Raw genomic sequence first — 27904 nt, 5'->3', positions numbered from 1 at the left:
TAACACTTAATACAGTGACTAACAACAAGATGCACATTATATGATGCCATTTTGGAACTGTAAAATATTTCCAAACTGAGGTCACAATATAACCTTGCCATTCAGCCATGTGTGGGCTGAAGAACTCATATAGATGATGATAATGTGAATTCATCAATGTTTTGTTTTTACTTTTTAAAGTATTTTTTTCCTACTCTTTCTCCCCAAATCCCCCTAGTATATAGTTGTATATTTTAGTTGTGGGTCCTTCCAGTTGTGGGATGTGGGACCCTGCCTCAACATGGCCTGAGGAGCAGTGCCCTGTCCACTCTCAGGATCCAAACCAGCGAAACCCTGGGCCGCCACAGCAGAGCACTCGAACTTAACCACTTGGTCATGGGGCGGCCCCTCATCAACGTTTTTAAGTATTTCATTTACTGGTGCCATTTCAGTGATAACTGTGCTGCTTTTCCTATTCATTAAACTCCAAAACTCTTATATACAAACACTACTGTCATCCAAAGAATGCTGAGTGAGAACATACTGAGATGACATTTATAACTCAAAAGCAATACCCTCTGCTCACAGTAATCAGCTTTAAAAATAGACACGACGGAACTTCTTTCAACAAAGCGTCACAGGAAGTCATGAAGTACTGTTTAACTCTTATCTGCTTAAGCTGCTAAAAAAAAAAAAAGGCAAAACAAAAACTATCACCTACAAAAGGAGTCATAAGCCAACAGAGCTAAAAATATCAGTGACCCTTTTTACTAAACACATATTAAGTGTATTTGATACTATATTCATGGTCCTCCAAGCTACATGGTAACAGATTACTATCACACAACATTAACCATCCAGATCATTCTGAGTTAACTGTTTCATAGAATTCTACAGCTAAAGGGACAGTAATCTAAGTCACCAAGTCAATGGGAAGGCAGCAGCCCACAAGAGGATCTCCTACACGCTCCTCATCCTTCTATCAAATTTATCTTAAAACACTCCTTGTTTCCCCTATATGAATCTTCAATGACTTCCCTATAACCACCAACAAAATTCAAATTGCTCAGCTTATAAGTCAAAGCACTCACAATACGGGTCCTGATTCACCTTTCTAAACCTATACTACTCAATATTTCCCAAAACATCCTACACTTTCCAGGCCCCAGGCCTTCGGTGATGGTGTTACATCAACAATATATGCCTCTCTCCATCTCTAATACTTAACATTAAGAACTTACTGTCTATCAGATATTTTACTAAACTACAAGTATACTTCATTTAATTCTCATAATAATGGTTTGAAATAGGAATTACTAATCCTATTTTACAAATGAGAAACAAGGATTTAGTGACATTAAATAACTTGACCAAGGTCAGAGCTAGTAAGTGGCAGAGCAGGTCTGTCTGATTTAAGAGCCCAGGGTCATTGGTATAACACATACGTCCTTCCCAATGACTACGGTTACTGAAATCCTGCCCGTTCAAAGTTCATTTCAAATGCCATCTCCTTGGTGTGGGCATTGGGGCTGGGGGAGTTCTGCCAGTCTTCATCTAATATCTCCTCTCCAACTTTGGATTCCCCCCTCCCATACTCTGCAGATGCTCCATCATGTTCTACCTTGTATCAGTTGCCTTATTCCCCAGTTGGACGACAACTCAAGGGCAGGGGCAGGGAAGGTGTCTCATACACTTTATCCCCTGCGGTAGTGAACACACTGCCTTGTACTTAACAGGCATTCAATAAATGTAAAACTGAATAGGAAAATATTACTTATTTTTTATTTTTGGATTTCAGATTTACAGAAAAGTTACAAAGATAGTACAGAGTGTTCCCATATACCCCTCATTCAGTTTCAGTTTCCCTTAATATCACCATCATATATTGCCGTGGTACATTTGTCAAAACCAACATCAGTGAGGTCCCATTAACTAAACCCCAGCCTTTATTCAGGTTTCACCAGTTTTTTCCATTAATGTCCTAATCTGTTCCAGGATACAATCCAGGAGACCACATTACATTTATTCATCATATCACCTTAGTCTCCTCTGGTTTGTGGTAGTTTCTTAGTCTTTTCTTGTTTTTCATGACCTTAGTACTAGTTGGGTATTTTGCAGAATGTCCCTCGATTTGTGGTTAGCTGATGGTTTTTGCATATTTTGACTGGGGTTATGAGTCTATAGAAAGAATATCACAGAAGTGAAGTGTCCTCCTTATCACATTGTATCAGGGGTACATAAAGTCCACAGAACATCACTGATGATGTGAACCTTGGCCACTCAGTCAAGGCAGTGAGTGTTTGCCATACTTCTCCACTGTACAGTTACTACTGCAAAAGATTTACTTTTTCACAGATATATTCCTTCTTCCCTAACTCATTTAAAACAGATCAGTTGGGGCTGGCCCGGTGGCATAGTGGTTAAGTTCGTGCTCCGCTTCAGTGGCCCAGGGTTCGCAGGCTCAGATTGTGGGCACAGACACAGCACCGCCTGTCAAGCCACACAGTGGTGGCATCCCATATAAGATAGAGGAAGATTGGCACAGATCTTAACTCAGTGATAATCTTCCTCAAGCAAAAAGAGGAAGATTGGCAAGAGATCTTAGCTCAGAGCCAATATTCCTCACTGAAAACAAGAAAAAAAACTAGATCACTCATACTAGAGTCAACATTTTAAAATGATTAACGTGATACATTCTCATTAAAGCACACACTATTGAGGCATAATATTTATAAGTTAATACCTTTAGTTTTTAGTGCAGTTGGAAAAAACAAAAATAGTTTAAAAATCATTGTGAATATTTAGCAAACGTTCACTAAGCTACATTAACTTATGGTACTATCATTATTATTTCCTAAAGAGTTCAAGAATATAATCAGACTTCTCTATATTTCAAAATAAGCTTTAAATTTACTCAACCCAAGTTCTGAAAGACAACTATGTAAGTTACACACTGAGCATTTGTCTACAGCTAAAAGCATATTTAACCCTGAGAACTGATCACTACTTCTCTATCAGATTCCTTAAAGAATACACAAACACATCAGTAACATAATGCAGAAATCTCCAAAACTTCTCATAAACTTCAACTCTCCCCCCAACAAATGACAAAAACTACCAAGCACCTTTCAGAGGCTTATCCTGTGAACTTAAATAAATTTAAAAATACATAGATACATAGAAAAAAACAATTATACTGAGCAGGAGACAGCTCTAACAGAATTTAATCAAACATGCAGAAAGTCTATTTAGTTATTAATTATTTAACTCTAAAGCATATATGACACATGAGACAACCATTTTCATTTAAACACATGGTTTGTCTGAACAAAAACAGAGTAATAACTAAACTTTGCTATTCTCAAAACTTGGGAAAGAACATGAAATTTTCTATATCTATCTGAATCTAAGACTGTTTGGAAGGATCAAAACTAGAGAAATTTTCATCACTGCCATTTTCTTCAATGTATTTTCCATGAAAAATAACCCTCCTCCAGTTCAAGATTCTGTGTCTCTGTACAACCCTGGGATTAGTATTTTAGTTAACAGTATTTTGGTAATTAGTATTTAGTTAGTAGTATTTTATCAAATTTAATATACTTTCATTAAGAAACTATAAACAAAGACAATGTCAGATAACACAGGAAAGAACACCTTCCTGGATCTGACCATCTCGTTATCAAAGCAGACTCGCACGCTTCGGCAGACTTTGGGCGAGTACCAGAGTAAAGTAAAAAACCAAGTGCCACAAGAGCATGGACTGGAGAACTATTAATTAAAACTAGTATAATTTAGGAGACTTCCTGGACTTTAAAGAATGGATGGGACTTCAACAAACAATATGAGAGGGGAAGGGTTTATAGGCCAAGAGAATGACTAAAGCAAAAGTTCAGTAGAGGAAGAGTTCAGGGACCAGCAAATAGACTGGTCTGGCTAGAACACAGAATCATGGCAGCACACGATAAAACAGAACACAGGAGGGACACACAATGTAGAGATTTAACTACCAGAGTGAGACATATTACAAAGGCAGCAGAAAGTCATTCAGGGTTTGGAGCTAGGGAGTGACATCTCATCTGTTTTAAGGCCACAAAGGACAACAGCATGCAAGATGAATTAGAAGGAAAATGACAAAAGCAGCAATATCAATTAGGATAGCACTACAGTAGAAAGGTAACGGGAACTTGAACATGGGCTGTAAAACACAACAGATTTGCAAGATACTGCAGAAGGAAAATCAACAAGATAAGATGACTAAGTAGGAGAAAGGAGATGATGAACCTGAAACTGAGCACAAGAAAGTGGGAATAGCACCTTAAAACTAATATATTCACACATATTTTATTATTTAATTAATTCTCATTCACAATCCTCCAAAATAGATTCCACCACTACCCCCATTTTATAGATGAAAAAACCTAGGCTTAAAGAAGTTAAGCCGAGAATCAATCCCAAGAGTTCGTACTCATAGCCACTACACACTACTACTAACTCAGGGAACAGAGAAGAGGACGTTGGTTTGCTAATGAGGAGGATACATTCTGTGTTCAGACATGTTGAGCGTGAGATGTCTGAAAGATATTAATATGGCAACGTCTAGCAGGCAGCTACGGAAAGACATAGCAAGTAAGGAAACAGATTTGTGAATAATTTGCATTAGATTGTTGACGCTGTTGGAAATGCAACTGTCTGCTAAGTCCCTCACAGGCCAATCAAACTGAAATGGATTTCTGAAAAGACTTGGAGCTTCTCTCTTTGGGGGTAGGTGGGAAGGAGTCAGAAGGACAGAAAAGAACAGTGTGGCAGGTCACTCTTATAAAAAGCAGAACAAATCCATGTGAAAGGTATCTGGAAACACTAGGCAGTCAATGTCCCAAGTGAGCTATATTTATCTCTTTATAGAAAATCGTGCATATTTTTCAGTTGTTCTCACACGAGACAGAAATTAATGCCATCTCTCTGAGACCCAGTCTTTGTTTCTCAGTATCTTTTATATAGACTTGATGAAACACGTGTAGTATCTTAGCACTTCTTCAACAGACTCTCGAATTTTAGGGTTTCTAACACCCACGCAGTGGTATCTATCATACTTCCCAACAGGAAAACTTACATGGAACTTGCAGAGCCACTGTGCAAAACTAAACAACAGTCACTGTGTTAATTAAACTAGTAAAGTAAAACACACACGATAAAATTTCACTATTGTCAAAATGCAGAGGTATATTCATGAATGGGGGAAAATAAAGTTAAAGCATAATAAATTGAGAAAGAAATCACAAACGTATCGACTATAACAAAAGAAATTAAAAACTACATAAAAATGCAAACAAATCTATTGTGATGAATTGGGAAAAATCTTCAGAATGCAGAAACTCTTAAAATCTAATAGAATTAGAGACAATAAAAAATATAGAAGGTATTTTAATAACAGAATACAACTAACTCTATTCCAATAACTTTCACTAATTTATTCATTCCACAAAACTGAGTGCCAACCAGACGGCAAACACTGTTCTTAAACTTATAAATTTAGGGGAAATGGACTATTTCAAACTCTGAGTAAACCAACAACCATTAAACAGGGTGGATACCAAAATCCACTCCCCACCCCTGATACAAATAGTTATACATGCATGTGTGCACAAGCAGCACATTAGACCGTGACAGTATTACAGAAAAGTTTTTGCTAAATATTCCCTGCAAAAGCTAATTTTTAAAAAAATTGAGGTATAATTGACATACAGTGTCATATTAGTTTCAGGTGTAAAACATAATGAGTCAACATTTGTATATATTGTGAAATGATCACCACAGTAAGTCTAATTAACATCCATCACCATAAACAGTTATAGTTAACTGTTATTTTTACACTGTTCACAAAGACAGAGAGAGAACTCATCTTGATTACTTCCATAATCAAAGACTGTGAGAAAAAAATTATATGCTAGTGAAACTTACCAATATAGATGGAAAAAAATCCTAAATGATTATTAAATAGAATCCAGTGAAATATTTAAAAATATTTATATCAGCACAAACTAGGGTTTACCCAAGAATGCAAGGATAGTTTAACTTCACAAATCTATTAACATAATTCACTGTGATAATCAAGTACAGGAAAAAAATCACACAATCATTCCATAGAGCGAAAGACTTTCTATCTCCATCACAACCCAGCTACCACCTTGGTCGAAGCCACCAGCATCTCACCTGGATTACTCCATTTGACTCCTAACTGGTCTTCTTGCTTTCTCTGAGTTGCCTGGCAATGAGCTAACTAGGACCAGGAGCTTCTCCTTCCCTCTGGCAAGAGAGGTTTCTCCTAAACATCTTCCCAAGGGTCCCCACAGTCTCTAAGTACCAAGTAGCTAGTTCTCAGCAACTCCTTAAACAGGTGGCACCCAAACTCACACTTTCTACCTCACTTATCACACTTAACCCCATAAAAAGAGTGTGCAGGGGTGTGCTGAGGAGGTAGAGTCCCTTTCTTGGAGCTGAGTCTCATGGTACAGTCAGCTGTGCCCCGACCCAAGCACTCCTCTCCACAGAACACCAAGAGAATAGGAGATCTGTGTACTTGCACATCCTTCTACCCGTGAATTCCAGCCTGATGTTCACTTAGAGCCTACCGAGAACAAGTTCTCAAAAATACTTGAAGGATATGTGCAAGAAGAATATTTCAATAGCCTTTGAATTATGACACTTCTTTTCAAAAACTTAGGGTAAAATACATGACATAAAATTTGCTATTTTAACCATTTTAAGTGTATAATTCAGTGGATATGACATTTAACACTTTTCTCCTTCCCATAATTTTTTAATGACTATATATAACTGTTTCTAAAAAATCAAATACTTAGATCCTGCTTTCTGTGAACCAAAGAGCTTTCTAAACGTTAACTTACTTATTATAATACACACAACAATCCCATGAAAACACTTTAAAATGAGCTATCTGAGGCAAAGAGAAGTAACTTGTCTAAGGTCCTAACGATAGTAAATGCCAGGGCAGTGCAATCTGGGCAATCCAGCTCACACACATTCTGTGCACTTAACGTCTAATTCCATACTGCTCTAACCTCAGTGTTCAACACTACATGTTTCCTCGCATCCGCGTGCCACTGAGTCAAAATGACCGAGAAACTGTGCTATGAAGTAGTGCCTTAACCATTTAGGATATGCAAGTAGAAACTAATCTATAAAATCTTGATGTAGTGATTAAAAAAATAAAATAGGTAATATTCAGTCATATATAAGCCTAAAGAGCCCTGAAAAAGGGTTCATGTCAAGAGAACTTAGCTCACTGTTAACAGAAACAACGATGGAAGATTTTCTTTCCTAAATGGCTTTTTAATCAGCTCTTTGAAGTTCAAACAGGAGAACAGAAGAAAAGGGATCACTATTATCTGGTTCAACTTTACAGAGAAAACAAAATATTCAACTATTTTAAATGTGAATAATCTGAGATGAACATAAGAATGAAAAAATAAATATTAATTATAGATATTTAAACTTGGATTTCAACCATCTCGATATATTTTATTAGACACTAAGCTGGATGAGTGTTTTGCATGTAAAAGGAGTAGGGGGAGGGTTTAAACAAAGAAAGGAAAAAATATGCTAACAAATGTTTTTTATTCCATTTCTTTAACAAATTCAATACACTGGATTTAAGTTTTCTGAAGAAAACATATATTTCAGGTTCAATACACAGTAAGTAAAAAAATAAGTTGCCAGGATTAAAGTTCACAATCCTTCTAGCATTTTCATACGACTGCGTATCTCTTGCAAGTATTTGCTGCTTTGTATACTACAGCCTGGCAAAAAAGACATTCTTGTAGCCAGCTTTTGAGCTTGTTCTTTAAGATGTTCTAATTTAAATGCAGTTGTAGACTTCACAAGTATTATGGTTTTAGAGCAAGTCTTGGTTGGCACGATTAGAGCAAAGCGATTAGGAAAAGCTTTTACACATTCCACTCGACATTCACGGCCTGCACTTCTCTATAACGCTCTGGTTTTATAAAAGTTATCATCGATTCTTCGAAGTGAGGCAAAGGACGGTATTTTCACAGTCCCTCTATCTGCATAATCAGGCCTATGTCCTATTAGAAATATTTTTAGTGAAATTCTCTTGTTATGTGAATATATAATCCTATGGTAAATCCTACTATTGAATATTTCTGTGTTCAAAAGACATGCCTATTAAAACATGTTTTACCTTCTCTAAGTTTATATAGTTTATTACTTCATATGATAGTTGAAGTGTGATCTCCAAGAGATCATTTCTGTAACATGGAATGAAAATACAGTCACCATTCCTTTACATTCAAACAAAGAAAACCAAAGTAATTGGTATTAAACATTTGGGAGACTAGCTAAAAAAAAAAAAAAGAACTCTGGCACTTACTAGCTACATGTACTTGGGTAAGATATTCTAACTCTCTGAGCCAAGTTTCCACATCTCTAAAGTAAAAAATACTGTCCTTACATAAAGGCAAAGGCCATGTCCGTTTTGCTCAACAATGAATATTCAGTGCCTGGTAAATACAAAGTGCTCAATTAGTATGTGTGGCGAGGTAGGGAGTGAGTGAAGAAGACCAGGCTAAGTTTTGAACTTTCCAGACATACAGTAAGCACATGATAAATATTAACTGCATCTGAATTTGGAAAAATCTCAAATTAAATTACAGATCAAGGCTCCTGCTTTCAGCCAAGATGGAACTGTAGGGACTGGACATACCCTCCCACCTGAAAGAACTAAAAAACTGGACAAAAGATATGAAATAATGGTTTCCAGACACTGGACATCAGGTAGCAGAGGACTGTTATCCCCGAGAGAGGGGAAACAAATGAGGTGAATCCGATGCCTGGCCGGCCAAACTTACTATCTGGAGAGTTTCCAGGCCTCAGCACTGGGCGGGGGAAACAGGCAGAACCCAATGGTCTCTTTGACTTGAGGAAAGAGAATTGTAAGTCTGGGGAAACCATGGCAGTTGGAGTTCTCAGTGCAGAATATAAGAGAGGAGAGAGTTACACAGCGCGAGCAAGCTCTGCAGATCTACAGAGGGGACCTTCTGAGTCTTCAGCTGAGCGCTCGTCAGCACAGGAAAATACCTGAAGCTGGCAAAGAACCACCTAAAGGAGTAGGGGAAAGAAGCGCCAGTTCTCACACAGAGAGGAGGAGAGGAAAAAAAGTCTTGTCCTTCAAAGAGCATAAGGAGGGGAGAGAATTAGCCCTAGATTAAAAACTCTTCTGGTCTTGCCTAACAAAGTTTAAAAGGATCGAACTATTCCAAATAACTCAGCTGTGCCCTAAAACAAAGCTCGAGAATATTTTAACAATACAAAAGTATCCAGAACCTAGTAAGGTAAAATTAACACTGTTTGGCATCAAATCAAAAATTACTAAGCATGCAATGAAGCAAGAAAATATGACTCTTAGTGAGGATAAAAATAAATCAATAGAATTAAATACATGGGGAACACAGATGACAGAATTAAGAGACAAGGATATCAAAAGATTATAACTATATTCCATATGTACGAAAAGGTGAGAAACACTTGCACTTGTTGAGTACATGGAAGACATAAAAAATGTCCATATCCAACTTCTAGAGATGAAGACTAAAACGGAAGGGATGAGCAGCAGATTAAATACTGCAGAATAAAATATTAATTAACTTGAAAACGGAGTAATAGAAACTGCCCAAAATAAAACACAGAGCATCAGTGGCCTATGGGACAACATTAAGTGGCCAAATATACATATTAATGGAATACCCTGAAAGAGAGGAGAAAAGAGGGAACAAAAGAATTTTTTAAAAAATAAGATGAAAATTTTCCAAATTTGACGAAAACTATAAATTTTAGACTGAAAAAGTATAGAGAGCACATTATGATGCTCTCATACCTCTTGTCCACTCTGGAACCTTTTCCCACTGAACCCCTCAACATAGCAATCTAAGCAACTATACAACTTATCCATAGGACCTGGTTCTTATTAAAATCAATCTAGGGGCCGGCCCCGTGGCTGAGAGGTTAAGTTCTCACGCTCCGCTTCGGCAGCCCAGGGTTTCGCCAGTTCGGATCCTGGGCGCAGACATGGCACCGGTCGTCAGGCCACGTTGAGGCAGCGTCCCACATGCCACAACCAGAAGAATCCACAACTAAAAAAATATAAATACAACTATGTACTGGGGGGATTTGGGGAGAAAAAGCAGAAAAAAAAAAAAAAGATTGGCAACAGTTGTTAGCTCAGGTGCCAATCTTTAAAATCAACTTATCAGCCTTGATATGCCTTTGAAATGTATATTGGTTCAACCACAAAAAAAGACAAGATTAGTCTGCCTTGCATCAGAATTATAAAGCAGTATTGGAACAGTATAACATCACGAAAAGCCTACTCTTTCAGAGAGTAGAAAGAACTGTACCAAAATGACAACAGCATGAATCACTTTCTTTTTCCTTTCATTACTTTTTCAATTTCCTATAATGTGGCTATAGCATTTTAAAAATGTATACATCAATACAGCAGTTCTCAAAGTGTGTTACACAGTCCCTGGCTGTCCTTGAGACCCTTTTAGAGGGTCTGCAAGGTTAAAATTATTTCCATAATAACACTAAGACACTACATGATTTCTCTTTTCCATTGTGTCAATATCTGCATTGAAGGCACAAGGGCAATGGTGGGTGACACTGCTAGTGCCTTAGCATGACTCAAGCCAGTAGCACTAAACTGTGCATGCAGTCACTGTATTCTTCACCACGACTCATGGTAAAAACAAAAAGAAAATGCTAGTTGCACTCAAGAATGTCCTTAATGAAGCAGGAAAGATCATAAATTTTATTAAATCTCAACCGTTGAGGATACGTTTATTAAACATTCTGTGACAAACTGAAAAGTACACAAAAAGCACTTCTGTTGTAATGATGGTTGTACTCAGGAAATACACTTGTGCAATGTTTAAACTGTTAAAGTAATCGCTTTTTTCGTGGAACATCTTTTTTGTAAACCATTTTAACCATTTTTAAGTGTACAAATCAGTAGCATTAAGTACATTCACAATGTTGTGTAACCATCACCACTATCCATTTCCAGAATTTTTCATCTCAAACAGAAACGTTAGTAATAACTACCTATTCTCCCACTGCCCAGCTCCCTGTAACCTCTATTCTACCTTCTGTCTCTATGAATTTGCCTATTCTTGATATCTCATGTATGTGGAATCATACAATATTTGTTCTTTTGTGTCTGGCTTATTTCACTTAGCATAATGCTTTTAAAGTTCATCCATGCTGTAGCATGTAGCAGAATTTCATCCCTTTTTATAGGTGGCTAACACTCAGTTGTATGTATATACCACATTTTGTTTATCCATTCATCTGCTGAGTGACACTTAGGTTGTTTCTACCTTTTGGCTATCGTGAATAATGCTGCTATGGACATGGGTGTACAAATATCTGTTCAAGTCCTTGCTTTGACTTCTTTTGGGTAAATACCTAGGAGAATTGTTGGACCATACAGTAATTCTATTTTCAACTTTCTGAGGAGTCACCAAACTGTTTTACACAGTGGTGGCACCATTTTACATCACCACCAGCAATGCATGAGGCTTCCAATGTCTGCATATCTTTGCCAACATCTCTTAGTTTCCCTTTTTTGATAATAGCCATCCTAATGGGTGTGAAGTGGTCTCTCACTGTGGTTTTGATTCTCATTTCCCTAATGATTAATGACACAGAGCATCTCTTCACGTGCTTATGGGCCAAGTGTATTATGTTCTTTGGAGAAATGTCTATTCGAATCTTTTGCTCATTTTGAATCATTTTTTGTTGTTGAGTTGTAGTTCTTTATACATTCTGGATTTTAATCCCTTATCAGATATACGATTTGCAAATATGTTCTGCCAATGTGTGAGTTCTCTTTTTACTCTCCTTTATCCAGTGAGTGAAGTTAGCATCCTTGTCAAAAATTAATTGACCAGGGGCCGGCCCCGTGGTCAAGTGGTTAAGTTCGCGCACTCCGCTTTGGCGGCCCAGGATTCCCCTGGTTCAGATCCTGAGCACAGACATGGCACTACTCATCAGGCCACGCTGAGGCGGCATCCCACATGCCACAACTAGAAGGACCCACAACTAAAATACACAACTATGTACTAGGGGGCTTTGGGGAGAAAAAGGAAAAATAAAATCTTAAAAAAAAAAATTAATTGACCATATGTATGAAGGTTTATTTCTGGGCTCTCTATTCCATTCCATTGGTCTGTATGTTTATCCTTATGCCAGTACCACATCATCTTGATTACTGGAGTAAATAAAGCTTTGAAGTGTGAGTCTTTCAACTTTGCTCTTTTTCAGGATTGCTTTGGCTATTCAAGGTCCCTTGACATTTTTTATGAATTTTCAGATAAGCTTGCCAATTAAAAGGGCAGCTGGAATCTTAACAGGAATTGCGTTGGACCTGTAGATCAATTTGGGGAGTAGTGCCATCCTAACAAAACTAAGTCTTCGAATCTATAAACGTGGGATGTCTTTCCATTTATTTAGGTCTTTCAGCAACATTTTGCAATTTTCAGTGTACAAGTCTTTCGCCTCCTTGGTTAAATTTATTCTTAAGTATTTCATTCTTTCTGATGCTATTGTAAGCGCAACTGTTTTCTTAGTTTCATTTTTTGGATACTTCGTTGCTGGTGTATAGAATACAACTGATTTTTTGTATACTGACCATGTATCCCGCAACTTTGGTTCTAGTAGTTTTTTACTGGATTCCTTAGAATTTCTACAAACAAGATCATGTCATGTGCAAAGAGAGAGAGTTTCACTTCTCGCTTTCCTTTGTGGACAACTTTTATTTCTTCTTCTTGCCTAATTGCTCTGGCTAGAACCTCATATGTTGAATAGAACCTATGTTTCCCACAGAGCAGCCAACGCTATCATTGTAAAATAAAAATTAGATCATGTCCATCCCCCTGCTTAACACAGTGCTGTGGCTTCCCACTGCACCATCTATCCAGTTGCTCAAACCAGAAACCTATCCAATCCATTAGCAAGTTATGTTATGCGAGCTTTAAAATACACATCGAGTACTGTCCACTTCTTTCCATCTCTACCAGCACTGCTTTGGTTCAAACCATCATCATTTCTCCCCTGGACTGAAAAGACACAGAAGCATGGTGCTACCCCTTTCTCAACTGTAAGAAAGGCATTCCTAATCTAAGTGGGAATCTTTTCTTACCAAGCCCAAACTTCTCAACATAAAGATCTAAGGCCACCATTATCTTCCAATAGGATTTGGCATTTACTGAAACCTATTTTCAGGGTGCTAGGGAAAGACTACTGCAGCACAAACACTTCTGTCTAGTTTGTGAAACACTACTCTTCCACTGGAGGATAATTTGAAAACCAACAGAATACTTATTTAGAGGTTATGTTTTGGAAACTAACAGAAAAAGAGAGAATATAAGGCTATAAGCTTCATAAGACAAGGGACTACGTTTGTCCTATTCACTGTTCTACCACTGCTCCTAGAGCAGTGCCCAACACAGAGAAAGTACCCTATACTAATTTTTTCTTTAATCAATGGTTAGCACATGAGCTTTTAATTACTTGTGAATTATTGCTAGCTGAATACAATGAGACCAAATCTTGATCATTTCCGTTTATACCTACCTCTAAAAAGGCAATACAGTTACAACAGAAAAGTTTAATCTTACTTCCAAAATGGACGCAGTAAGACAGTGATGTTTTAAAATTAACTGCACTGTATAATCCTGTTCGGCTTCTACTGTAACATCCTGTGCACGAAGGAAAACAGGTGCAAAAACCAGAGTTAAAGATCAAAGGCAAGAAAGCAGCATATGGTTTTTGCTTGATTCATTTTTTATAAAGTCTAAGAAAAATGACGGCAAATTTATCTTAGGGAAGTTAATTCATCTAATATCCTCTCTAAAATAAAGACAGGAAGCAACTATATTATATGCTGATAGATATGCTTATGTACCCTCTTCTAGAGAATATCTATGGGATTACCTCCTCAACATCCAACCTGGGAACAAATTCCCTCATGCATGTGGCTTTGGGGGAACAAATATGTTGCCCAAGCCACAGCAGGTTCAGCTAGAGGTGATACCTGGCCCATGCAGGACTAATCACAGCACTTAGCTTTTCTTTCCCAGAGTTGACTGGTTCAGAGATAATCAACCGATCTATACCAAGTCAAAGTCAAAACTGAAACTAAGAGTCAGACATTCTGCTATAGTGGAAACCCATAACAAGTAAATCTCCAGTGTAGCAGAGGCCAGATTTTCCTGCAATTAAGACACTGATCTGCATTGAGAGAGTTCAGATAGAGTCCTGCCAGCATTTTCAACCCTGGTTTCAATTATTCCTGAGGCTTACATACATTCTTGCCCTTAGTACAACTTAAGATACTCACTTTTTCTAGAATTTTACAAGAGCTCAAATTTCTCTCTCCCAAGAAGAAAAACCAGGAACAATGCATAAAAGGCCTGTAACACCTTTTCATGATAAAAAAAAAATATTGAACAAACAAGAAATAGAAGGAAACTTTCTCAATCCGATGAAGGGCATCTATGAAAATCCCACAGCTAACATCAAACTCAATGGTGAAGGACGGAAAGCTTTCTTCCTAATACCACAAACAAGACAAGGATGTCTGCTCTTACCACTTCTATTCTACGTAAGTTTTATTCAACACATGAGGTTCTAGCCAGAGCAATTGGGCAAGAAGAAGAAATAAAAGGCATCTACAAAGGAAAGCGAGAAGTGAAACTATTTCTCTTTGCATATGACATATCTTGTTCACAAAAAATCCTAAGGAATCCACTAAAAAACTCCTAGAACCAATAAATGAGTTCTGCAAAGTTGCAGGATACAAGATTAATATACAAATATAAATTATATTCTATATACCAGCAACAAAGTATCCAAACATGAAATTAAGAAAACAATACCATTTATAATAGCATCAGAAAGAATAAAATACTTAGGAATAAATTTAATCAAAGAGGCAAAAGACTTGTACACTGAAAACTACAAAATGTTGCTGAAAGAAGACCTAAACAAATGGAAAGACATCCCATGTTCATAGATTGTAAGACTTAGTATTGCTAAGATGGCAATACTCCCCAAATTCATCTACAGGTCCAATGCAATTCCTATTAAAATTCCAGCTGCCATTTTTGCAGAAATTGGCAAGCTGATCTGAAAATTCATAAAGAATGTCAAGGGATCTCGAATAGCCGAAACAATTTTGAAAAAGGAAAACAAAGTTGGAGGACTCACACTTCCTGATTTCAAAGCTTTACTACAAAGCTAGAGTAATCAAGATGGTATGGTACTGGGTTAAGGACAGACATATAGACCAATGGAATGGAATAGAAAGTCCAGAAATAAAGCTTCACACATATGGTCAATTGACTTTTGACAAGGGCAACAAGACAATTTGATGGGTAAAGAATGGTGTTTTCAACAAATGATGCTAGCAAAAAAGGATATTCACATGCAAAAGAACAAAGTTGGGCCCTTATCTTACATCACAATTAACTCAAAATGATCATAGGTGTAATCTTCAAGAACTTGGATTAGAGGCAGTGATTTCTTAGCTATGACACCAAAAGCACAAATAACCAAAGGAAAAATATTGGACTTCAAAATTAAAAACTTTTGTGCTTCAAATGACACTATCAAGAAAGTGAAGGGGCCGGCCCTGTGGCCGAGTGGTTAAGTTCACACGCTCCACTTTGGCAGCACAGGGTTTTGTCAGTTTGGATTCTGGGGGCAGATATGGTACTGCTCATCAGGCCACGCTGAGGCAGCGTGCCACATGGCACAACCAGAAGACCCTACAACTGCAATATACAAGTATGTACTGGGGGGGAGGAGGAGGGGGAGGGGGAGGGGAGGAGGGGGAGGGGGAGGAGGAGGAGGAGGAGAAAAGGAAGATTGGCAACAGATGTTAGCTCAGGTATTTTTACGTATTTTGGATACGTAAAGAACTCCTACAACTCAACAATAAAAAGACAAATAATAACCTAATTCAAAAATAGACAAAGAATTTGAGTAAATATTTCTCCAAAGAAGATATACAAATAGCCAATAAACACATGAAAAGATGCTCACATTATTACTCATAAGGCAAATGAAAATCACAACCACAATGAGATATCCACTTTATACCCAGTAGCACGGCTATAATCAAAAAAGCAATAACAAGTACTAGTGAGAAACTGGAACTGTCATATATTACTGGGGGAATGTAAAATGGTACAACTGCTGTGAAAAACAGTTTGGTGGTTTCTCAAAAAGTTAAATACAGAATTACCATATGATTCAGCAATTCTACTCCTAGGTATATACCCGAGAGAACTAAAAACATATAGCCGCACAAAAAATTGTAGAGAAATGTTCACAGCAGCATTACTCATAATAATCAAAAGTAAAAACAACCCAAATGTCCATAAGCGAAAGTGGTATATCCATACAATGAAATATTATTCAGCCATAAAAAGAATGAAGTACTGATCCATGCTGTAACATGGAAGAATTGTGAAAAAATGCTAAGTGAAAGAAATCAAACAAAAAAAGCCACATTATATGACTTATATAAAATGTTTAAAACAGGCAAATCCACAGAGACCGAAAGTCAATACGAGTGACTGCCAAGGGTTGCAGGGATGCAGGACAAGAGAATGGGGAGCGACTGCTAATGAGTATGAGGATTCTTTTTGGGGTGATGGAAACGTCCTGGAATTAGATAGTAGTGATGGTTGAACGACTTTGCGAACACACTAAAAACCATTACATTATATACTTTAAAAAGATGATTTTTTTTTTTTGAGGAAGATTAGCCCTGAGGTAACATCTGTGCCCATCTTCCTCTCCTTTATATATAAGATGCCTGCCATGGCATGGCTTAATAAATGGTGTGTAGGTCTGCACCTGGGATCTGAAGTGACGAACCCCGGGCTGCCAAAGCGGAGCACGTGAATGTAACTGCTAGGCCACCAGGCCGGCCCAGGATGAATTTTATAGTATGTGAATTTTATCTGAATTTTAAAAACTGAATAGGAAGAAAAGTCTCTAAGCAACCAAAATACAGATCATACAGTAAAGCAATATATTTTCCATCACACAAAAAAAGTGGTTCTCATCTGAAATATATTTATTCTCATTTTACATATTTGTACAAACCTGGTTGTATGTATTCAAAGCCCATAGTGGATTAAAAGTTTTATATTAGGGAGAATAAAATTGATACAGACAGGCATACTGACAGTAAGTAAAAAAGAGGCAAAAGTAAAAAAAAGGCAAAAGAACATGCAAGCATAGTAAGAAGCGATTTAGCAAGGACACATTGGTTTATTTACTTCATTAGGTCCTGGCAGTATTACTGATATACAACTTAATTCAATAATCTATGTTTATGGTAATGCAAATAATGATGATGATTAAAATAGTAACAGCTAACCCACTTCTCTTTTTTTTTTTTAAAGATTGGCCCTGAGCTAACATCTCTTCCCAATCTTTTTTTTTTCTTCTCCCAAAGCCCCCCAGTACATGGTTGTATATTCTAGTTGTAGTCTTTCTAGTTCTACCATGTGGGACGCCGCCTCAGCATGGCCTGATGAGCAGTGCTAGGTCTATGCTCAGGATCAGAACCAGTGAAACCCTGGGCTGCCGAAGTGGAGAACGCGAACTTAACCACTCGGCGATGCGGTCGGCCCCCACTTACCACTTTCAACGTACCAATCACTGTTTTAAGTACTGAACATTCAGGACTCATTTAATAACCCACAACAACCCTACAAGGAAAGTACTACTGTTATCTCATTTTACAGAGGAGCAAACTGAGGGGTCACATAGCTAAGTAAATGGAAAAGCTAAAATTCAAACTCAGACAGGTGGCTTCAGAGTCCATCCTCTGAACCAGTACACTATACTGTTTCTTAGCGATGAACTATCAGTCGTAAAACACTCAAACAATGTTCAGTAAGAAGACCAGAAAACTTACAATTTTTATTTCACTATAAAAATGCTCTTTAAAAAAAAAACTGTCCTATGGCAGCCTATTATCCATATGAGACAGTCTAGAGGTCAAAGAAAAGCTCCAACCTGTACTTCCAGCTTACCTATCTCCCCGACTTCTAGCCAAACCAGACTGCTCACGCTCCTTAAACATACAAAGCCTGCCACTGGATGTTAAAGGCCTTTTCTTCACTTCTCGGCCTAGAAAATTCCTACTTATCTTTCAATATCTAGCTCCGGATAACACTTCCTCTGTGCCACCTTCCCTGATGCTACTAGCCAAAACAGTGTTCATACAGTATTTCATATGTATCTCTGTAAAAGCGTTTATCACATTACATCATAATTCAATGCTTAACTCTCCTTTTCACTTCCTAGAATTAGACAGAACTTAAGTTTATTGTAGGTGGTAAATAAATTTTTAAAGTTTTGTAAGTAAAATTATTTTTTAAAAACTCAGGTATACAAAATGACTAGTTAGCTAAGGTCCATATAGTCAAGGTTTTACTTTAACTAAAGTCATGAAATTTAAATATTTAAAAGGAGTAAAATTCATTTTCTTATAAACTAGAAGTTACAAAGGTTCCTACAGATTAAATTCAGTCACCAGAAATCTTTTTAAGAAGAAAAGACTGATACTCCAGACCAAACATGAGTAATTTGTCATACAAAGGTAATATGAAAAATATTGTGGGTAAAATTTTAAGTTAGAGACAAGGGTCCCCAGAATCTAAGGCAACAAATTCAAAGGAGCGGTAGGCTACAAGGATACCATTTGGTAAGTTACTGCTCGAATCATGCATGCTACCTTAATGCCCTCAGAAATTATGGTCCCTCCTAATTCAAGTCACTCCTCAAGAGTAATTTACTTCCTAAAAAGTTCCAGTGGAATTTACATTTCATTACTTGTTCCAGATGAGTTAATATTTATTTCCAATTGGATAAAACCAAACACAACTATACCCATAGACACAATCAACCTATTTCTCTCCTAGTATGTAATTTACAACAACCAAGCTAATAACATACAGGACAACCAACAAGGTTTTTAGTATTTAATAAGTACAAGAGAATACATAGCGGTCCCTCAAATATTTATTGAATTAACTGCATTTGCCAACATCTACTTGAGTTTAGAAAGTCATTTCACCTACAAAGGAAATGTCATTTCACTTTGCTTTATTAAGAAAAAGTTACCTAAACTATTGGCTTAATTTTTTCCTATTATCCCACTTATAACCATCCTAACATGCTAAGCTCTGGCAAAACCTGACCTCTTATTATTTACTCCCAAACTCTGCTTAACTCCAACCTTCTTTCTTACAAACCCTCATTTATCCACAAACTTTCAGTATCTTCAGAGTCTCTAAAGGACCCACTGACTTTAATTCATCTTCATGACTAAGTCACTGACTTTTCAGAGGTAAACAAATCTATTAAAGCTGGGGATGCTTCAATATCCTCCAAGGCAACCTTTCATATAAAACACACCTTTAAATCACGTCAACTTTGCATTCTTATTGACATAAAATTAAAACCAACTCAACTACTTCTATGTGTTGCCCATGTGGGCAGCCACAGACCTGAATAAATCTTTGTGCAGTATCCCCATTACCTAGGCTGAGAATTCTCCTCATACATTCTTTCTTTCCCTTCCTTGAAGAGGCTTATGGTCTGCTTAGTTTTCTTCATCAAATTCTCCATGAACACCCTAAAATACTCATTTTCTCCAAGTGTCTCCATCTTCCCCTCATATCTTGACAAGATAGTACGGAGATGCTGGTAGGTATCTGGCAGCAGGTCTAAGATATAAGGTGGGCTATTCTTTAGCGCCAGCTTTGGGTTCTGACACAACCGCACCACCTGCAACAAATGGAAAAGAAGGGCTATTACTTGGAGGATCTTAAGGACAATTTCCTTTTTCAAGTTTAAAAAAAGTTATAAAATACGTGCTCTTTTGTAGAAATATGAAAAATGCATAAGAATATAAGAAATAACCCATAACTCCCCTGCCCACAGGCAATCATTTTTTTTAGTGGTCCCCTTAGAAGGGTGGGTTCTTAAAACCGTGTGGGAGACTAATGGTTCAGACAAAACATAGTAGACTAAATGACTGGGGAGGTGAGGAGAGACATCCACACAAATGCCTAAAAAATGCCAGACGAAATACAGCAAATTCCTTTTAAATGCATGGCTCACCCTCAATACAATAAAGAAAATTCCCAGGGGCAGAAATAAAGAATATGGCTGCCTTGGGAGATAAATCTCAGTAATGCAGGGACTAGAGGTTTTTTTTTGTTTGTTTGTTTGTTTGTTTCTACTTTATCTCCCCAAATCCCCCCTAGTACATAGTTGTATACCTTAGTTGCAAGTCCTTCTAGCTGTGGCATATCAACATGGCCTGAGGAGCGGTACCATGTCCGCGCCCAGGATCCGAACCCTGGGCCACCGCAGCGGAGCGCGCGAACTTAACCACTCGGCCATGGGGCCAGCCCCAAGGAACTAGAGTTTTAATGACCACTAGGGGACAGGAGCAGAGAGGCCTTGGACCCAGCAAAGCATGTTGTTAAACAGAGACACCATTTCTTCCCATTTAATGCAGGACTCTCAGAATTTGCCTGGTAATTCTTTTTCCCATCTTTTACTTTCAACTTTTCTGAAAGTATTTTAAGTGAGTCTCTTTTAAAAAACATATAGCTAGATTTTTTAAACCCAATGTAACAATCTTTGTTTTTTAGCTGGTGAGTTTAGCCCATTTTATATTTGTTATAATGACCGATAATTTGTATTTATCCCTACCATCTTATTTTATACTTTCTTTGTCTGGGAAAGACAAATAAATTAGTGGAACAGAAAAGTCTAGAAATCGACCATAACCTATATAGACCCTTGACTTACCACAAAGGAGTGGTCTTTTACAAAAACAGTAGTGGAACAATTAGGTATCCATATAGGGGAAACCCTCACCTTACTCTATACCCCAAAAAACACAAAAAACTGGGTGGTTTATAGACCTAAATGTGAAAGGCAAATCTATAAAGCTTTAGAAGATAATATAAGAAAATTATCTTTATGACTTCATGATAGAGAAAAATTTCTTAAACAGGACCATAAAAAGCATGGAACCACAAAAGACCCTGCATAGCCAAAGCAATCTTGAGAAAGAAGAACAAAGCTGGAGGCATCACACACCCTGATTTCTAACTATTTAACAAGGCTCTAGTAATCAAAACAGTACAGTACTGGCATAAAAACAAACACATAGACCAGTGGAAAAGAACAGAGAGCCCAGAAATAAACCCACACATATATGGTCAATCAATTTATGACAAAGGAGCCAAGAATATACAATGGGGAAAGGACAGTCTCTTCAATAAATGGTCTTGGGAAAACTGGACAGCCACAGGCAAAAGAATGAAACTCAACCACTATCTTACACCATACACAAAAATTAACTCAAAATGGGGGGCTGGGGGCTGGCCCCGTGGCCGAGTGGTTAAGATCGCGCGCTCCGCTGCAGGCGGCCCAGTGTTTCGTTGGTTCGAATCCTGGGCGCGGACATGGCACTGCTCATCAAACCACGCTGAGGCAGCGTCCCACATGCCACAACTAGAAGGACCCACAACTAGGAATATATACAACTATGTACTGGGGGGCTTTGAGGAGAAAAAGGAAAAAAATAAAATCTTTAAAAAAAAAAAATGGGGGGCTGGCCTGTGGCCAAGCGGTTAAGTTTGCGCGCTCTGCTTTGGCGGCCCAGGGTTTCGCAGGTTCGGATCCTGGGCGCAGACGTGGCACAGCTCATCAGGCCATACTGAGGCAGCGTCCCACATGCCACAACTAGAAGGAGTCACAACTAAAATATACAACTATGTACAGGGGCCTTTGGGCAGAAAAAGAAGAAAAAAAATTAATTCAAAATGCATTGAAGACTTGGAACATAAAATTCCTAGAAGAAAACATAGGCAGTAAACTTCTTCACACGGATCTTGGCTATGATTTTTTTAATATGACACTAAAAGCAAAAGCAACAAAAGCAAAAATTAACAAGTGGGGACTACATCAAACTAAAAAGCTTCTGCAAAGCAAAGGAAACCATCAACAAAATGAAAAGCCAATGTACTGAATGAGAAAAAATATTTGCAAATTATATATCTGGTAAGGAGCTAATATCCAAAATACATGAAGAACTCACACAACTCAATAGCAAAAAAACAAACAATCCAATTAAAAAATGGGCAGAAGATCTGAATAGACATTTTTCCAAAGACATACAGATGGCCAACAGGTAAATGAAAAAGATGCTCTACATCATTAATCATCATAGAAATGCAAATTGAAACCACAACGAGATCATCACCTTACACCTGTTAGAATGGCTATTATCGAAAAGACAAAGTGTTGGCAGGGATGTGGAAAAAAGGGAACCCTTATGCACTGTTTGTGGGAATGTAAATTGGTGCAGCCAGTATGGAATACGGTATGGAGGTTCCTCAAAAAATCAAAAATAGAACTACCAGAGGATTCAGCAATTTCACTCCTGGATATTTATCCAAAGAAAACGAAAACACCAACTCGAAGAGATATATGCACTCTTATGTTCATTGCAGCATTATTTACAAGAGCCAAGATACGGAAACAACCTAAGTGTCCACCAATGGATGAATGGATAAAGAAACTGAAACACACACACACACACACACACACACAAATATTATTCAGCCATTAAAAAAAGAATGAAATCTTGCCATTTGCAACAACATGGATGGACCCCGAGGGCATTATGCAAATGAAGTAAGTCAGAGAGACAAAGACAAATGCTGTATGATCATCTCACTTCTATGCGGAATCAAAAACAAAAAACCAAGGTCATAAATACAGAGAACAGGTTGGTGGTTGCTAGAGGCAGGGGGAGAAATGGGTGAAGCAGATCAAAAGGTTTTTTTTAAAAAAAAAATTAACCATAAAGGAAAACATTAATTAAATTTTACTATTTTATTTTATTTTAATTTTTGAGGAAGATTAGCCCTGAGTTAACTGCTGCCAATCCTCCTCTTTTTCCTGAGGAAGACTGGCCTTGAGCTAAAATCTGTGCTCATCTTCCTCTACTTTATATGTGGGATGCCTACCACGGCATGGCTTGCCAAGTGGTGCCATGTCCACACCCGGTATCCGAACCAGCAAACCCTGGGCCGCCGAAGCGGAACGTGTGCACTTAACCGCTGACCTACCAGGCCGGCCCCAATTTTACTATTTTAAAAGTAAGAACTTCTGTTTACCAAGACACTACAAAAAGAGTAAAAACACATGGGGCCAGGCCTGTGGCCAAGTGGTTGGGTTCGTGCACTCTGCTTCAGCAGCCCAGGGTTTTGCAGGTTTGGATCCTGGGCGCAGACCTAGCACCGCTCATCAAGCGATGCTGAGGCGGTGTCCTACATGCCACAGCTAGAAGGACCCACAACTCAAATATACAACTGTGTACCAGGGGTCTTTGGGAAGAAGGAAAAAAATAAAAATAAATAAATAAAATCTTTCAAAAAGAAAAGAGTAAAAACGCATGTAGAGAATCAAAGAAGATACCTGTGGTACATGTATATCCTGAGTTATATATCCAGAATATATAAAGAACGTCTACAAATCAGTAAGATAAAAACAATCTAATATAAAAATGGAGAAAGGGCTTGAACAGGAACATCACAAAAGAAGATATCCAAATAATCAGTAAACATATGAAATGGTGCTCAACCTCTTAAATCATTCAGGAAAATGAAAATAATAAAATCACAATTAGACACTGCTACTACACACACCAAATTGGCAATGCCAACCATTGACAATGAGCAAGAAAAGACCCTCAAATACTGCTGGTGGGAATCTAAATTTATACAACCAACCTGAAAAACAGTTCCACACTATATTGTCAGGTTAAAGATTTGTATACTCTATGAACCTGAAGATCCACACCTTGAAAGGTATACTAGTATATACACACAAAAATGTGTAATAACTGAAAACTGCAAACAACCCAGATGTCCATCAACAGAATAGGGGATACATTGTGGTATATTTATTAGCAACAAAAATACACTACCCTCAATACCACATGCATGCTCCTCTCAAACAAAGCTGATCTAAAGAAACCACAAAAAATACATACAATATGATTACATGTATATGACTACATTACTGTTCAAAATCTCTCTAAACTATACTGTTTAGGTATGCATACAAAGATGGTAAAAGTATAAGTAATACAAAGAAAAAAATTTTATTTGTAGATGATATAACTGTCCATGAAGAAAGTCAGAGAGAACTGAGAAAGCATTAGAAAGGATAAAACAGTCTAATAGGTTGTAGGATTGAAGACCAATATACCAAAACAAATAGCATTCTTAAATATTTTATAAATAATTTTAAGTATAATTTTAATTGTTGCCATTTAAAATGGCATAAGTAAAAATTTAAGGTTCCTAGGAATACATCTAACAAAAGATGTGCAAGACTTTTATGAATAAAACTATAAAACTTTACTGAAGAACATACAAGATAGAAACCAACAGTGAACTCTACAATATTTAAGGATATAAAGGCTCAATGTAAAAATGTCAGTTTTCCCTCATATTACTGTATAAATTCAGGTCAATTCCTAACAAAATTCCAACAAGCTTTTTTATGGAACTTAACAAACTGATCCTAAAACCCACATGGAAGAAAAAGAGACCCCAAAAAGCCAAAAACTATTTTGAAAAATCACAGGGTAGGTGGTATTTACCCAATGAGCTCTCAAGACTTATTTTATCTTACAACTAAAACAGAGTGATGTTGACCAAAGACAGATAAATGGCCGAATGGAACAAAAAAGAGCCCAAATGCAGACACACATGTATGGAAATTTGGTATCAGAGTGGCATTACAAATCAGAGTTAAAGAGAAAAACCAGTGGTAAACTGCTCATCCATATGGGAAAAAAAATAAAATTAGGTCTTTCACACATTACATGAAAACAAACTTCAAGTGAATTAAAGATCTCACTGTGAGGAGAAAAAACTTTAAAGCTTTTGGAAAAAACAGGAAAATATTTGTTGAACTTTATTATCTCAGAGAGGAAGGATTCCTTATGACACAAAAAGCACAAATTCTAATGCAAAGACTGATTAGTTTGACAACGCTAATATTTTAAAGTTATGATAACTCATAAGGACTATTGAACTACTTTTTATTCTTTTTGTTCCATTCATTTTTTAAAAAATCAATGCAATTATAATACTGTGTATTCTTGAACATCCTTTTTTTTCTTGGTAAACTGAACCTTTTATCAATGAAATATCCTCATCTCTAGGAACACTTCTTGCCTTAAAGTCCACTTTATCTTACACAGCTAAACCAACTTTCTTGGGTTGATGTTTGCACAGTACATCTTTTTCTACTCTTCTACTTTCAAACTTTCTGTATTCTTACATTGAAGTGTGACTCTGTAAGCAGAATATAGTTGGTTTCCTTCTAACCCACTCTGACAATCTTTGATTTTAACCAATTTGACCTATTTACACTTGATGAATTATGAAACTGCTATTATTGTAGGTCAAATATTGGCACTTTCATGCATTCACCTAATAAGCACTGATGCTATAATAAATAATAATTTACTACTTGTTTTCTATGTGTCTCACCTATTCCATATTCCTTTCTCTCCCCTTTCGTGCCTTCTCTTTGTTTAAACATTTTTGCTTTTCCCAATTTCTCCCCCATTAGCTTGTCAATTACCATGGTTATTATAACATGCATCTCTGACTTATGAAATCTTATACAAATTAGTACTTTTACCACTTCCCAGACAATGCAAGAAACTTGGAACACTAACTCTATTTACTTTCTTTTCAGGTTGTGTGCTATTACTATTACACTTTAATTCCATAGCTCTTATAAAGTCCACAGGTCATTATTATTACTATTACTCTTGTTATTATTTTATACAGCCAATGTTCATCCATATTTACCCACATAACTGCCCTTTCCAATGTACTTCATCACATCTGAAATCACTTTCCTTTAGCCTAAAGAACGTCCTTTAGGACAGGTCTGCTGGCTACAAATTCTCTCAGTTTTTGTTTGTCTGAAAGCATCTTTATTTTGTACCTACTTTTAAAAGCTATTTTCACCAGATAAAGACTGGCAGTTATTTTCTGTCATCACTTTATAGCTATTACTTCATGTCTTCTGGATACCACTATACTGTTGAGAAGTCAGGCTGTCAGTCTCACTGTTGCTCTTTTGAAGGTAAAATGTCTTTTCTTCTCTGGTTGCTTTTAAGATTTCTCTTTGCTTCAGGTTTTCAGCAGTTTTACTATGATGTACTTTATAGTTTTCCTGGTACTCAGAAAGCTACTTTAATTTGTAACTTGATGATTTCCATCAGTTTGGGAAAATTCTCACCCAATTTCTCATTGAATATTGATTCTGCCCCATTCTCTTTTTCCTCTCCTGTTGGAACTTCAAATACTTATACATTAAGACTTTTTCATCACATGCTATATGTCTCTCACACTCTTTTCCATATTCTCCATGCTTGTGTCTCTCAATGTTTCAGTCTGCATTTCTTCCTGACTTATCTTCCAATTTACTAATTCTCTCTTCAGCTATATCTATGACATTAAACACATCCACTGAATTCTTAATAATCAGTTCTTGTATTTTTCAGTTTTAGAATTCTTATTTCATTCTTTACAATTTCAAGTCTCTGTCAAAATTATCAATTTTGGGGCCGGCCCCATGGCCAAGTAGTTAAGTTCGCACACTCCGCTGTAGGCAGCCCAGTGTTTCGTCGGTTTGAATCCTGGGCGCGGACATGGCACCACTCATCGAGCCACGCTGAGGTGGCATCCCACATGCCACAACTAGAAGGACCCAAACTAAGAATAAGCAACTATGTACTGGGGGGCTTTGGGGAGAAAAAGGAAAAAAATAAAATCTTTTAAAAAAATTATCAATTTTATCTTTAATTCTTCTAACACTTTAAATCATACATATATTTTCAGTCCATGACTGGTAAGTCAAATCTCTGTATCGCCTGTGAGTATGTTTCTATTATCAATTTTTCCTCTTGGTTATCAGTTGTATTTTGTCTTTTCACATGACTAGTTATTTTTTATTGAATGCTGAACATTGTATCTAAGAAGTTACAGAGACAATCTGAGGCTACAGATGATGTTACTGATAAAGGATTTATTTTTGCTTCTGGCAGGTAGATAGGCTAGAAACAGTAGGAATCCCAGATCATCTTAATCTAATCCAGAATTGAAAAGATTAAAAAACTGGGCTTCAATCCTTGTAAAGACTGGTCTACTTCTGTTTCACTCTTATTAGTACAATTTAAGCCTTTGGGGATCCAACCCCAAAACCTAGCATTTCCCAGGGCCCTCTACCATGGCAGGCCCCAATTCCAATTTTTTGTCCTCCTTGACCCGAGTATTTTGAAAACTCTATTCAGCTTCTCAGCTGTCACTTCCAAAATCAGCAATGACCTCATGGGCAAGGCAGCCTCAAACATCAGGCTCACCTCTCAGAGCTTTCCTTATCTTCCAGAACTTGGGCCTCCTAAATCCCCATGCCTTATTAGCTCCTCAATGTCTTCTAGCTTTTCTAATTGTCACCAGCATATTTGGTTCAAAATAACCTAGTCTAACATTCATAGAAGCAGAAGTGTGACACTTTATCTTTTCACATTTTAACATATCTATTTTCGTCACCAAAACTCATTATGAACTTTTTTGATATGTCTAAATGATTCCATTCTATGGATACCATAATATATCCTAATCATCCCCCCAACTTTGTTTTAATTACTGATGTTGATTTTAAGTCTTTACTATTGCAACTATCA

General features: G+C 37.2%; 1 protein-coding gene across 5 annotated transcripts in view; it reads right to left on the bottom strand.

Annotated features, from left to right (window-relative positions):
• The window catches only part of CBL (Cbl proto-oncogene), an 82548-nt gene that overhangs the window by 42363 nt on the left and 12281 nt on the right, over nt 1-27904 (bottom strand). For 3 of the 5 annotated variants that reach the window (XM_023644986.2, XM_023644988.2, XM_070273774.1), the window contains exon 2: nt 19640-19887. The exons of 1 other annotated variant lie outside the window; for it this stretch is intronic. In XM_023644986.2, coding sequence (XP_023500754.2) covers nt 19640-19887 — 248 coding nt within the window. Of the gene's footprint in view, nt 1-19607; nt 19888-27904 lie in introns of all 5 variants that reach the window. One more of the 5 variants, XM_070273773.1, reaches the window with a different exon arrangement.

The sequence above is a fragment of the Equus caballus genome, chromosome 7 (assembly GCF_041296265.1).
Source record: "Equus caballus isolate H_3958 breed thoroughbred chromosome 7, TB-T2T, whole genome shotgun sequence".
In the NCBI taxonomy this organism is placed as follows: Eukaryota; Metazoa; Chordata; class Mammalia; order Perissodactyla; family Equidae; genus Equus; species Equus caballus.
The sequence above is the reverse complement of the archived record's forward strand: the minus strand, read 5'-3'. Positions and strand labels throughout refer to the sequence as shown.